General features: G+C 36.5%; 1 protein-coding gene across 3 annotated transcripts in view; it reads left to right on the top strand.

Moving 5' to 3' along the window:
• The first annotated feature begins 469 nt into the window (after window positions 1-469).
• The window catches only part of MDM1 (Mdm1 nuclear protein), a 32,536-nt gene continuing 18,861 nt past the window's right edge, over window positions 470-14,144 (top strand). Inside the window, exons 1-7 of one of the 3 annotated variants that reach the window (XM_081311308.1) lie at window positions 470-608; window positions 1,577-1,691; window positions 5,074-5,444; window positions 6,507-6,641; window positions 8,775-8,942; window positions 10,304-10,407; window positions 10,486-10,585. In XM_081311308.1, the coding sequence (XP_081167434.1) occupies window positions 591-608; window positions 1,577-1,691; window positions 5,074-5,444; window positions 6,507-6,641; window positions 8,775-8,942; window positions 10,304-10,407; window positions 10,486-10,585 (1,011 nt within the window). In that variant the 5' untranslated portion in view covers window positions 470-590. Of the gene's footprint in view, window positions 609-1,576; window positions 1,692-5,073; window positions 5,445-6,506; window positions 6,642-8,774; window positions 8,943-10,303; window positions 10,408-10,485; window positions 10,586-14,144 lie in introns of those variants that run through there. The other 2 variants (XM_081311309.1, XM_081311310.1) reach the window with 2 other exon arrangements.

Raw genomic sequence — 14,144 nt, 5'->3', positions numbered from 1 at the left:
GTAAGGTGGATAATTTTCAGCGGAATAGCCCCAAATATCTTTCCTGAAAACATTTAGTTTTAGAAAACATTTGGTTTCGTTGTGCATTGGAACGAAGCAAACCCCTTCATGTTTTATGATGTCAAGATCCTGGGACCAGCGAAATCGGCTGCACCCGAACCCCACCAGCACGCCCCACCCCATTGTTGCGCAGAGCCAGATCCAGGACCGGTCGAGCCCTTCGAGTATGAAGCTCCCGCGGGGCTCCGCCCATCCCGATCCCGAGAGCCTCATTGGCCAGCCTTCCGCCCGCCATATCTATTCGCCTCTGGATTTGGCAAGGGAGGTGGGTGGCTCCCTTTCGGGCACTGATTGGTCAAATCGTAAAGACGGCGAGCGACTCTGCGAGTCTTTATTGGTTTTAAAGATTCAAAATGGGCGGGGAAAGGCAGAGCGACAGGTCTCAGGAGGGAGGCGCGTAGTGCGCCGGCGCGTAGTCGGGGACGCCAGGCCTCGGCTTTTGCTAGGGAACCGACTGTTGTCGCCCCGCCCCCTCGGGGCTTTTTGTCCCGTTAACTGTCGGAGTGGAGGGGCCTCCAGCGCCCGCAGCCATGCCGGTGCGCTTCAAGGTGAGGCCGGGGTCTCGGAGCCTGAGGGCGGCTGGGGGGAGCCGCGGCCGGGCGGGTGCGGGGCGAGGGCGCCGCGCTGGTTTCCTGCGCTGCGCATCTTGGCCCCGCCGAGGCGGCCAGCCCCGAGCCTGCCTGCTGCGGCCCTGGTGGATGCTCACTCCTCTTACCTGGCTCCCTCAGGGTTCTCACACACTTCCCAGTTACCGAGTGTGGGGATGATGGATGATATTAGGACGGATTCATCTGAGGGGATTCCGAGGAGCGGAGACAGGAGGAACGAAAAGCGACTTCAGTTTGGGACACCTGTGACCCCATCTCACAGTTCAATCCCCCTTCCCTTTAAAACTTTAAAGTGTAAGAATCTCTTAAATAGTTGAGAAATGGGTCATTAGTAAAAAGAGTTTGGGTAGTACACAGTTTTCATAGTTGTGCATTTGTTTTAGGATTTATTAGAAGGTTCAGGTGTAGCTGTTCAGGGACCAGCACCCTTCAACATAATAGGTGACCACAGTGTTCCATAAATCCTGACTGTAATTCTTTTAAGGTCTCATATCTAGAATGGGAGGAAGTTTGTCTTTCTTTGGTTGATTTTCTAAAATATAAAATGCCTCTAGGCATGATTCAGAATATTGTGTACTTGGTGGGAACTTGGTAGTGATGAGGAGTTAGGTTGCCACAGGTTATCAGATGCACTCACAGTTTGGAATCACAGAACCAGCCCAAAGGGGAGCCTCTCAGATTCCCACTAGCTGTGCCTCAAGTGGTTGTGAGGATTAAAGGATATAACACATGAACTCTTTAGCACAGGGCTGGGTGAACATTAGTTATTATTAAGGAGCTTGTCTGTGTTTAATTATCAGTCTTGAGTCTTTCAACTCTTCGGAGTTTTGGAAGTTGTTTTTATTGATGTGTGCCTTAAATCAACTTTCATTAATTGCACCACACTCAAATTGTACTTTACATTACAGGGACTGAGTGAATACCAGAGAAACTTTCTGTGGAAAAAGTCATATTTGACAGATTCCTATAATGCCTCGGTGGCTCGAAGGTACCCATGGGCTGGACTTAGATCAGATCAACTAGGTAAGTTGAGCAAACTAGTAGCCATTATAACTTTAGTAAACTTTGGACTCAATTTAAAAAATGATTTATTCAAAATCCAGATGGTCTGATTAACTCATTCATTTATTTAACAAATATTCATCGGATATTTATTAAATAAATAAACATTTAAATATTTATTTAATAAACATACCATTAAATAAATAAATAAATATTTGTTTACTATGGCCCCAGAGTATCCTAGTATCTAGGGTTGTATCACTGAACCAAAGTCCCTTAATTATAGAGATAATAAGCAGTTCAATAAATAAACAAATTTCAGGTTATATATAAAATAGTAGGGATGTGGGATAGATAACATGGGAGACAGGTGGATTGGAAGGAATACATTTTAGATTTGATAGTTGGGGAAGACTAAGGAGGTGACATTTGAGCTGGGAATAGAAAGCTGAGAAGGGATTAGCCTGGGGAAGAACACTCCCAAAGTCTTGAGGAATGGAAGTGTAGATTAAGTGGCTTGCTTCAGGTTCATAGTAAATGGTAGAGCCGTGATTTGGAATCAAGTCTGTTTTGTTTAGAGCCCATGAACTCAGAAGGTCACATTCTTATTACATATATTGCCTTCCCATATCCTAGGGAATTCTGGGTCCTGACCAAGTTTTCCCAGGCAAGATAGAAAAGAGACAGACTGACTTTACTGTATCTCCCTGTTTAATTTCTCCCTCACTAGAGTATAATATCTCTGAGAGCCGGGCTCTGTCTTCTTGTTTCTTCCCAATACCTTTAACTCAGGGCCTTGAAACACTCAACTACTTATTAAAACTTTTTAAATGAATGAATAAACCTAAATTTAAATCTACAATAGCTGTATGACCTGGGTAAAGTGAGCCCATTTTGCCAAGTGAGACTTAACCCACAGCATAGGATTGTTGTGTGGTATTAAATGAGATGTTGCTTGTTAGGGCATGTGTATATGCACAGATCAGTGCTTGGTACCTCATGGATGACTGATGTGTGGTATCTTAAGTTCCTTAAATGCTATATTTTAAAGCCAGGAAAAAGAAAGACCTATGAGTAGAGTACAAAGCCTGGGAAGTTATTGAAAGTGGGGAGTGTTTCCAGGATTAGGTTTTGGGAACAAAGGAAGAGTGGCTACAGTGTGTGGCTATTTTAGGATTCTTCTGAGATATCAGTATGCTTATCCCAACGTGACTTCAGAGACTTGGGTATCCCTTGCTTCTTTGGGAGGGTGTTGGGAATATCCTTCTACTCATAATCTTCTCTTTCCAAGTGACTAGAAATTCCACATTTTCAAGGTGCCATTATATTAAGAATGCAAAATAAATCTTAAAATGTAGACATCCTGCTGAAGGCCCAGAGGGATATGAAAAGAGGGTTAACAATTTTTAGCCAGATAGTTGCTCCCATAATATTTTAACTTAGATCAAGTACATTTTAAGGGACAGTGATAAAAGGAGACCCTGGGAACAAAGCCATTTTTGAACAATGTATGTTTAGAAGGAAGGAATGGTCTAGAGGGAGGAATGTCAATGGGAATTTTAAGTAAGGGCAAAGGGTAGAGCCAGAGCTCAGAAATGGAGGTGGGAGGTTAGCAAGGAACAATGGTAGTTTTGCATAGGACTGAATGCACATTCTTTTAACATTCTGTGTTTATTACCCCTGGGATTTGCTGGTGCTGGGAGACAAGGGTCAGACTACTTGAGAATCTTCCCTTTACATTTGGTGCACCTACCCAAATCCTGACTTTGTATTAAAACAGAAGTCTAAGGCAGTGTTCTTCAAATTTTTTTGCTTTCATACTTCCTAAAAGAATTTAGAAAATCTTGCTATCTACCCTCATACATTTTAAAATTGATATTCATTTATTTTTATTTATGTTTTTTTATAAATAGTTTATAGGAGAGTACTTTCTGGCATATTGGATATTGAATAGATGCTTTACGTAAATTTTGTTAAAACATGAGGCTGCCAACTTAGCTCATTCAATTTATGGAAAATATTCCTCATGTAATTGACAAAGTCATTTCTCACTGGCAAACTGAACAGCCAAATTAGGTATTTCCTGTGAGAAAAAAAAATTAACTATCTTTTGGTTCAAAATTACTGAACCAAAAGTTAATTTCACATGACATCCTTCTCATGTGTCTGAATTTTGATTCTAAGATAGGTGGATGGAAAAGATGTGAAAGTGTATTTAATAAGATGCCATTCCTTTGTTATTTCAAGTCTGCCTGTGCTTTTCCTGTCATCTATTCTCCCTTGGGAATTATGCTTTCTTGATTGTCCCCTTGTCTCCCCACCCTTGAGATTTTGTTATACCTGAGGGTGATGCATTATAGTAAGTTTCAGTGGGTTGTGAGGCATGTCTGTCTTTTGTAAAGTAGGAATAGGGTGATTATCAAAGGGGCAGTAGGAATGGAACTGCAGGTGGCAGATACAGCTCTTGGCATAGATCAGTGTAAAGCAAGAGCACATATGGATTTGAGGATCTGGAAGGTGTTCATTTCTGTTTATTCCCCTGGGAAGTCTTAACCTTATCCATTTGGAGACCATTGGTCTAGAGAAGCTGGTAAGGACAGGAACTCTGGGTTGACAGCTAACACATTTGTGATAGTGGTGATGGAGCTCTTGGTTTTATCTTATCACCAATTCTCTGTTTGCCTTCCTTTTTCTTCCATTTCTGATCTTCACCCTCCTCCCCTCTCTGCAGCAGTCTTCTTTCTTTTTAAAGAATGACTCCAAACTAGGCCAGTGTCTCAGTGCTGTCATTTGCAGAGCTTCTTTTACCTCAGTAGATGGTGAAGTTTCTGGACATTTATTTGCTTGCCAGACAGAAGTATAGAGAAGTAATATCTTAACTCTCGTTGAAAGGATTCATTATTTCTGCTTCTCAGGAAATCAAGGCAAAAGTAGAACCACGATCCAGCATAATGACATCCCATCCCTTCTCATTTTGGTCTGCTCTGCATAAGAGAAGCTTTGTGCAGAGTTCCAAATTTTGACAGACCAGGGCTCATTGTTCTATTAAGTAGAACAGGAAAGTAATTAGAGATGGAGGCAACATGTCCTCGCTGGCTTGCCAATCTGTTCACCTTTCGATTCTAGTGACTTGTGTAAAGATAACCTGAGCATTCTGACCCCAATTTTTAATTTTTGGTTATGGTTAAGCTTTTAATACTTTGATAAAGCAAAATTAAATATTTTATGTTGAAAAATATACTTAGCTTTATATCCTGATTCTGAAAGAAATTGTGTTTGTGTGTATCTGTATATATATCTCTAACTGAATTTTAAATTCCATTTCTTCTTTCATAGGTATTATTAAGAGTTTTCTTTGTTACTTTGTGGTTTGGTAGCTATTTTTGTATACTGTGTTTTGTAGGGATCACCAAAGAGCCAAGTTTTATTTCCAAAAGAAGAGTCCCTTACCATGACACACAGGTTTCAAAATCTCTGGAGTGGATTGGAGCTATCTCAAAGAATGATGTGATTGTATCACCAGAACCTAAAGTCCCAGAAATACCAAAATCACAAGAGATGAAACAAAACAATGTAAACCAAGAAAAAGTTCTCTCACTAGAGGGCTCCAGGGTTCCCAAGAGAACCAGATCTCATTCTGCAGACTCCAGATCTGAAGGAGCTTCGTGTGCTGTGGAAAAGAACGAAGATGTAATAACAAACCATGTACCGGTTAATGAAAATGTGGAACTGGAACATTCTACCAAGCTTCTTTCCAAAAATGTCGATGATGGGGTAGGCATATTCATTGTACTTTTTTTTCCAGAAGCCTAGAATTCTTTATTGGTTTTAACATCACTTCACTAATATTACAGTTTGTGTTTAAAAATTTTCCCTTGTTTTTTGTCTGTGGTATAGTTGATAAAGAGGCTGTTGACTTCAGTTAGTATGAATGGTTCTATTCTTCATACTCGATATTTTGAATTGGTTTTACTAGGATAGGCCTTCACTGGGTGAACAGCCTGCCTCTGGATTTTAGTCATCAAAATCGGCACCTGAGTCCTAAGGGAGATATCAAGTTGAGACAGAAAGGGAGTAGGCCATTACTTCTGGCAGAGGTGCTGAGCTGACTTCTACCCATCCCCATTTCGGTTTCTTATTGTATACCAGCAAGAAAACAAACAGAATCTCAGTTGACCAAATGCAAAAGGAAGGAGAGTTCTGGCTGGCTGTTGAAGATCTTGCAGTTCTGCTCTCTTTTGTCACAGCTGGCCTGCCACTGTTCCCTGTGAGCACATAAGCAGAGGCTCAGGGGCTCCTTTGTGGGATCTCATTGCCTTCAATCCATGGCTCCTTCCTTGTTTCAAGTCCACCACTGACTGGAACCCTGCAGAGGCACTTCAGAGTGCTGGAGAAGAATCTATGGCTTATTGAGAAAACTAGGGGTGCAGGGGAATCAAGGAAGGTGATGTGAGTCTGGTGGGCAGGGGAAGTGGGTGTCCATATAAATAATGTGTGGATTAGAAAAGGTATTTTTTTTTTTTTTTTTTGGTAATAGATTGAATTATGAGTGATTGATAGGAAGGGACTGAGAGATGCTGCCTTTTTCTGGGGTGCATAATAGTCCATTGACAGTATTAAGAGTGGAATTTGAAATAGTTTAACAGTTTAAAGATCATTTAAAAGTTTTAAAGTCTGCTGCACAATAATGTGCATATAGTTAGTAATGCTGTGATGTAGCCCTAAAAACTTGTTAAAGAGGATAGATTTCTTTTTTGTGTTTCTAAGCACAATTGAAAAGAAAGTTTGAGTAGAAATTTTTAACGGCTTTGAGTGATTTTTTTTTTCTTCTAACAGGTGGATAGACTTCTACGTAAGAAAGCTGGATTGACAGTTGTTCCTTCACATAATGCCTTGAGAAATTCTGAATATCAAAGGCAGTTTGTTTGGAAGACCTCTAAAGAAACTGTTCCAGTGTTTGCAGCCAATGAGGTAGTTTAAAGGATGTAATATGTTTCTAAGTATCATCATCTGATGTAGTGATGTAAATTTACATAGAATTAAAAGCCAAAAGAAATTTGGTACTTAAGTAGGCCCGGAGGTGGGTTCTAGAAAACTGAGAATGAGAGTTTTGCTAAAATCCTCTTACTACTTATGATTTATAGCAGTAATATTATACTGTCCTAGGCTACTGATGATCATTGTTGCCAGATTCATCACATACACTAATTATGAGACAGGGTAATGAAAACTTGGGGAACTGGTAAGTTTTTGCATGCTACAAGATTTTTTTACTAAAAAATTTTATTAAATTGATTTTATTCTAAAATGTTGTGCTTAGTTGACTAATATTTTTGCATTTTTCTATCTTTTAAGAAAGACATAACTAGTTCGGATATATATTTTAATAAATATAAAATACACTGAAGTAACACAAGATATGTAATTTTGTTTTTGTATCAGGTGAATAATAATAATAATTGACAGTTTATAAAATTCAAAATGTGATATTAGATTTCATTATACTCTTGCACAATTTTAGATATTCTGCTGTTTTATTGCTACCATCTTCTAGATATATCTTAGGATCTGAACCCTTGTTTATTTTCTTAACCATACTTCCAGGCCTAGATAGGAAATAGCTCTACTTCCAGGACCCTTGAGAATTTAGCCTTTTCTTTTTCCTGGTCTTTGTGTTTGTCTTGATTAAATACACTCTTTCACACCCCCTCACATTCATTTTTTCCTGTACTGCAACATTCACTTGTATACTTTATATACCTCTAAAAATTAAGATGAGAGGATAGTTGGATTCTGCAGGACGACAATGTCATTCATCTTACACTAAGATAATAACACCAGTGACTGCATACATTGTGGCAGTTTTGGGCTTATTGAAACTTATAACATTTTAAGAACATATTAACCTAATAAATAGGTTTAGTACTTCTTCTGCTTGTTCACAGATATTTTTGGATTTTAAGTACCTAAAAAAAATTACTTTATGACCTGAAAATTGTAATTGTTCAGTTTTCATGGAATATTTGATTCATAAACTAAAGTTGATTCAAATCAGAACCATATTGACAAGTTTTACATGTCAGCGAAAGCATTGTGAAGAATGTTATTTTTATAGTATCAAAAGTACAACATGAAATAAATCAATAGCAATATCTTCACTAGTAATCTTATTACTTTCGTTAGTGAGGGTTTTAAAGAATTCTTTTGGAAGCAAATATTCTTTGTAAGTCAAAAGCGTATCAGTTTCAGGGTCTGTGACTTGAAGAGCTCTATGATAAGCTTTCATTACTTGTTGATGGAACCTCTAATAGAGCTATTCAGTTCTATTTTATCAGACACCTGTTCTCTGAAAGGATGTCATATTAAATATGTAAAGGAGTCAGAACAGTTTTCGACTGAAAAGTCCTTGAGGTTGTCTCGTATTAAAAAAGGCGAACTGCTTGGATTAGATCTGAATGAAGATGTGCCTTTCAGCATTTTAAAATAACAATACTGTAGAACTTACTTGAGCTCCTACTTATTCCATTTGACTTCCTTGTAATCAGTGGTTATATACCATAAGATTGAAACCATCTGATAAAACATTAAGGGTAAAATAAAACATTGAATGTAATTTCCCGAATTTTTTTTTTTGCTTAACGAAAAAGGTAAAAATAAGCAAGCAATGGAAAAACTCAATCAAACACATCTGGTATTCAAAATATTAAGAATTTTATATTGTTATAAGAAGAGAAAATTTATGTAAAGGAGGGACAAAACTTGTACAAAAACAATTACAATTTTATTTATATAATTCAAATATTTCTATTTTACTTTTGGGAGATTGGAGGTAGGTAAATGGGACGAAAAGATAAAACACAAGTGTTGTTTATTACTTATTTTGTCTTAAGCATTATTTTGATTACAGTTACTATTATTTAAAATATAATAATGAATATGGAAATTTGACCTTTGGATATTAATTAAACATATGAAGTGAAATGACAAAATGCTTTTTTTAATCCTATAATTCAACTATATATATGATTTTTTTTTTTTAAAGCAAAGACCTAAGTTCTGTATTAACTGACAAAAAATCTAAACTAAACTAATTTTTGTTTTAAGGTTTTCCACAATAAAGCCCAATTTGTTCCACAATTCAAAGGTAATTCAATTGTCCATGAAACTGAATACAAAAGAAATTTCAAAGGTTTATCTCCAGTGAAAGAACCCAAATTAAGAAACGATTTGAAAGAAAACGAAAATCTTGAAACAGTATCTCCTGAAAAGAAGGTATTCATTGACTCTTAACCTTCAAACAAACAAATCCCCATGATTAGATCCCTTCTTTCCTTTCTTCTTTTCTTTGTTAGTGAATTTATTTATTTGTTTGTTCATCATACGTCAGATGCTCATCATATGTCAGATGCTCATCATATGTCAGATGGAGCCAGGCACTGGGTCGGTGCAGAGACTACAGGGATGACAAACACACCAAGTCCCAAGCTGCTCCTAAGCTAGTGGGACACATATATATAAGTAATTAAAAATAATATGGCTGGGTTCGGTGGTGCACACTGGTAGTTCCAGGGACTAGGGAGACTGAGGCAGGAGTATCTCAAGTTCAAAGCCAGCCTCAGCAAAAGCAAGGCACTAAGCAGTTCAGTGAGACCCTGTCTCTAAATAAAATACAAAATTGGGGTGGGGATGTGGCTCAGTGGTCGAGTGTCCCAGAGTTTAGTTGCTAGCACCCCCCACCCCCAAAAATAATGTAGTGTGATGAACTCTTAGCAATACAGCAGGTAAGTATACTATCTGATATCAAATGATTGACCTTACAGTAATGTAAGCTGTAAGTATAACAGGAAAAATAGAAACACATATTGTAAATTAAGTAATAGAAATTAAACAGAAATACATACATTTGTGTTCTAAGCCAAAACCTTAGCATGCTAAGTTATAACTAGTATAATTCACATCACTTATATACAATATAACATTATACACAATATAACATTTGCTTCAGTATGTGAAATTATACCCATTTTAAGTAACAGCATTAGACTAAAATCATAAATGACAGGAAAATGAAATATAAATGTTACTTTTGACTCTCCTGTAATGTTGATAACTTGATACTTTATGGTTTCTATAATAAGTGTGTGACTAAAAGTAAAATTATATGTGTCTATGTATTTGCGTTTTTTTTTTTTTTAACTGTGACATTCTTGGGGAAAAATGTTAAGTTACTCAATAAAGCATTGTGGTAACTTATTCATCAGAATTTACATTTAATTACTGTAACAATTAAATGTAAATTTAGAACATCAAAGAAATCTTCAATCACTCTTCAATATATAGTAACATTAAGTTCGATTATTTAGATGTGTATTTTTTAATCTTCCCTAGCCAAAGGGTCTAAATTGTTTCTCGTTAGAAAATGAAACCATATCCTGCGTTATATTTCCCCGAAACTAACTAGATATATTGGTTTCAAAACTTACTTATTGATTTGTTGTGACTTCTGTTATCTTTAGTGTTTAAAGCCTGCTTCTGAAAACAGAAATGGAATATAATATCCATGCTTAACTTTATAACATCTGTGTTTTTACTTTATATTTGAAGCATAAAATCTTAAATTATTTCCATTTTAGTGTAATAAAACAGATGATCTTTTAAAATTAGAAGCAGAGATGGCATCGAAGGACTCAAACCAGCCAAAAAAGAAGCTTGCTCCTTGGAGACATCAGAGGCTTGGGTGTGTATTTTAGAAAAATACCATGGTATTTAGATGGTGAACATAGTGGAATATTTACCTTCATTTCCTCTCTGTTAGGAAGGTGAATTCTGAGTATAAAGCAAAATTTCTGAGCCCAGCTCAGTATTTATATAAAGGTGGAGCTTGGACATGTGTGAAGGAAAATGTGCCAGATCAGGTGAGTGTGTTATTTCCCCTTTGCTTTCTGTCTGTGTACCAATTTAATTTCACAATGAATTTTAATAACAGAGACTTAAAGATGCACTATAGCATACTTTTAGAGTATAGCACTAAAAATATCAGGAACTTCAAGCTGTATGCATTAGAATATAATTTATCAATGTGTTTACTATTTTTATAACAAAAGTCTTATTAGAGATTAATATTTATTATTAACCTGTTTAAAGTTAAAATTTTTTTTGCAATAAAACATTTGATTATTTTAATAAATTCAATTTACAGAATTGTAGCACCATAGATTTGATTCTTTTATGACATTCAAACCTCTAGTCAGTGTGTAAGTACATTACTGTCTCTAGGCAAAAGGAAGGTGAAGCCTGAGTTCTTAGAAGTTTGAGGAGTTTTAGTGTTGGGATACCCTGATATAAGGGAGAAACTTTGGGAATCTAAAGATAGGTCTGAGGAAAGGGTAATTATTCCCTAAAACTGAGAATTGTTACTTGTCTGGAGTTTCTAATAGGCAAAGGATAAGCAAAGGAGCACTTCTAGTTATCATTTAATTAGTATCTTTAAAACCATATCTTGAAAGTTTTTTTTCCTTCCTTTTCTGTGTGCATAAACTAAATTAAAACATTTTTTGTTAGATATTGGTAAACATTCTTCTTCCCCCAACATTTTAAAGAGAGGGTAATTTGAATGGGCAAAGAATCTCTTACTTAGCTCAGTCCTTAAAACCATTGCCAAGGGCTGCATGGCTTCACTCCTAGTGAAGGTGCTGGCACTTTGAGCTTCTGGTTCTTTAAGCTGGCAGCTCCTAAACACATTTCTTGGCCTCTTCTGGGCTTTGATTGGTTCTAGGAGTTACTTGATTAATCTTCTACCATGCTTGCTCTTGGTGCTTTTCTACCTAATCGTGGCTCAGTGGTAGTATAGACAGAGTAAGACACAAAGCTCCAGCTGTCCCAGATTTTATCTGGGGCAGCATTCATCTGTTCACCCTAGTGAAATCAAGTTAAAAAGTTGAGCATCAAAAGCAGCCCTGATGGAAGAAGAATTAAGGCAACTAAATTATTTTTTATTGTTGTATTTTTTATTATCTTTTATTGGTACATTCTAATTATACATAATAGTGGGATTTGTTTTTACATATTTGTATGTGTATACAATAATGTAATTTGGTCAGTTTTGTTTCCCAGTACCTCCCTCTCTCTCCTTTCCTCCCTCCCACTGGTTCCCTTCCCCTATTCTACTGGTCTCCTTTCCATTTTCATGAGATGCCCCCCTCCTGCCCCACCTACCACCCCACTGCTTTTTTTTTTTTTTGCTCTAACTTCCACACCTGAGATAAAACACATAAAATTGTTTTATAAAGTACTTATTGACCTTTGACTTTCAGAGTTTAGCTTATTTCACTTATACTTCCTTCAGCTAAACTCTTGAGCTGTTTATGAGTGTCCCATATCTTGGCAAGGAATTCTGTGCTCTGTGATGGGGCCAGGGGAAAAGTCAAGGACACAGGCAGAACACATATGGTCACTGAGGTGGCCACTACATAGGGTTGGCTGCTGACCTGTCATGCTTGGGCACTTTACTAGAGGGAGATGGTGAGAAGCTCTTGTTTTGGAAAGATTATCTCCTAGTCTCTGAGACATCTTTACACTAAGATGAATTGGTATTTAGGCCTCATGTCTAAACATTTAATGGACTGAGAGGATTGTTATGTTGAAGTCATGAAAAGATGAAATTCCTGATATTTCCATGATGGAAGGGAACTTTGTTGTAAATTTAAGATGTTATTTTCAAGGTTTCCTGTTGTGATATCTTGTAATCAGCTGTTTGATTTATTAATTGCTACTGCTATTTGTAAATATTTAAACTAGAAGCATAGTTTGTCTTAAGTTCTTTGAGAAAAATAATTTTTAAAAGTAAATTGGAATTTGAAAGGAATTAAAAAGTTTCTCTAATAAGTTAGTGGTCAGTGATATTAGTAAGTTTTTGTTAACCAGGTTATAGACATTTAATGTAGGCCATATTTTATTTAAAATCTTAGATCCCTTTTCACCACCCAAAGACATTTACTGTATGTGGCTGATAATGAGGTGCCTAAATATAAGGTTCTCTGTCACTTCCCTTCCTAATATTTAATGCACCATTCATATTCTTTGAATGCACTTTGACATAAGTGACCTTTATCATGAAAATATTGTCACTTTTTGAGTCATGTTACAGTTTTCAAGTCCACATATCATCTTCATTTTCTTTTATATTGTGGAAACGTGGTATTTATCGTCAAGTCACCAGGTGTTTTGTCCTAAGTCCTAAGTACCTCTTCACTTAATACCTTAGTGGTAGGCTTTGTCAGGTGTTTTATGTTTGTCATCTCTGTAATATAACCACTTACACAACTGTTTTATGAAGTACTTATTTAAAAGATTGTTTTTAATAACAGCTAAGAGAAATAATAACAACCAAGAGTTGCAATTGTTAGATCCTTGCCCTCAGAAAAATTACTGAATTGTGTTAAATTTATTTTTTGCTCGATTGTTTGGTAATCTTTTGGTCAGCAAACATTGGTTGAGGTAATGTGAGGACACATTAGAATAGGACAAGTAGGACTTTGAAGATAAAGTCCCACATTCAAGAGTCAACTTATAATTTGACAGATGTAAGGACTAGATATAAAGTGACTCCTCTTTTTGGAGGCATGATTTATTTTTATTTTTATTTTTTTATTTTGAGATAGGGTCTTGCTAAGTTGTTCAGGTCTGCACTTAATTGCTGAGGCTGGTTTTGAATTTTCGAGTCTCCTGCCTCAGCTTTTTGAACTGCTGGGATTACAGGTGTGCACCACTGCACCCAACTGAGGCATGATTTTTGAGAAAAAAGATTCTTTCCCTCCAGTTTTCTGAATTTAATTTTTCTGCATATAAACTTCAAATGACTTAATGCTTAGTTTGGAAAAAGTAATTAAATAATGAAAACATCCTACTTATAGCATTTATATCATATAATATGATGGCATTACTTAACCCAGAAAGATCTGTGTATATTGTTTTAGGTTGGGAATGGTTTATATCTTTCCTTTTTAGTGGTTCTGGTTGTGGTTGTAGGGGTCGTTCTTAATCTACATTATTGATTTTTTTTTTTTCTCTTTCTAGTAGAACACTTTACTTTGGGAGATGTCAACCTCTTAACTTCTCAGTTTTAGAATTCTAGAAGTTTAAAGGATTGTATTTGTGGAAACGGCATCAGCACTGAGATTATTCATAAAGATTGCTAATAAAGAAAATTTAATGCATCAAGTTTTAAATGTCAGTAAAAATGGGAAACTAAAACTTTACAGAATTTCTATAAACTATCTCCTTCCTTTCTAAATATAATTGGTATCAAAACTGGATCACTGTGTACATAGAGGGGCTTTTCATCCATTCTCTCATTGAACAAGCAATAAGCTGCTTCCACATGGAGAGAATGCAGCCTCCTCTACTGCTCCTTCCACTCTTTCACACGGGGCGGTACTGATTGGACCCCCTCTTGAACCTCTTCTTAAGTTTATA

Source organism: Spermophilus citellus (assembly GCF_964194105.1).
Source record: "Spermophilus citellus genome assembly, chromosome: 10".
Taxonomy (NCBI): Eukaryota; Metazoa; Chordata; class Mammalia; order Rodentia; family Sciuridae; genus Spermophilus; species Spermophilus citellus.
This window is presented reverse-complemented; position numbering and strand designations above follow the sequence as displayed.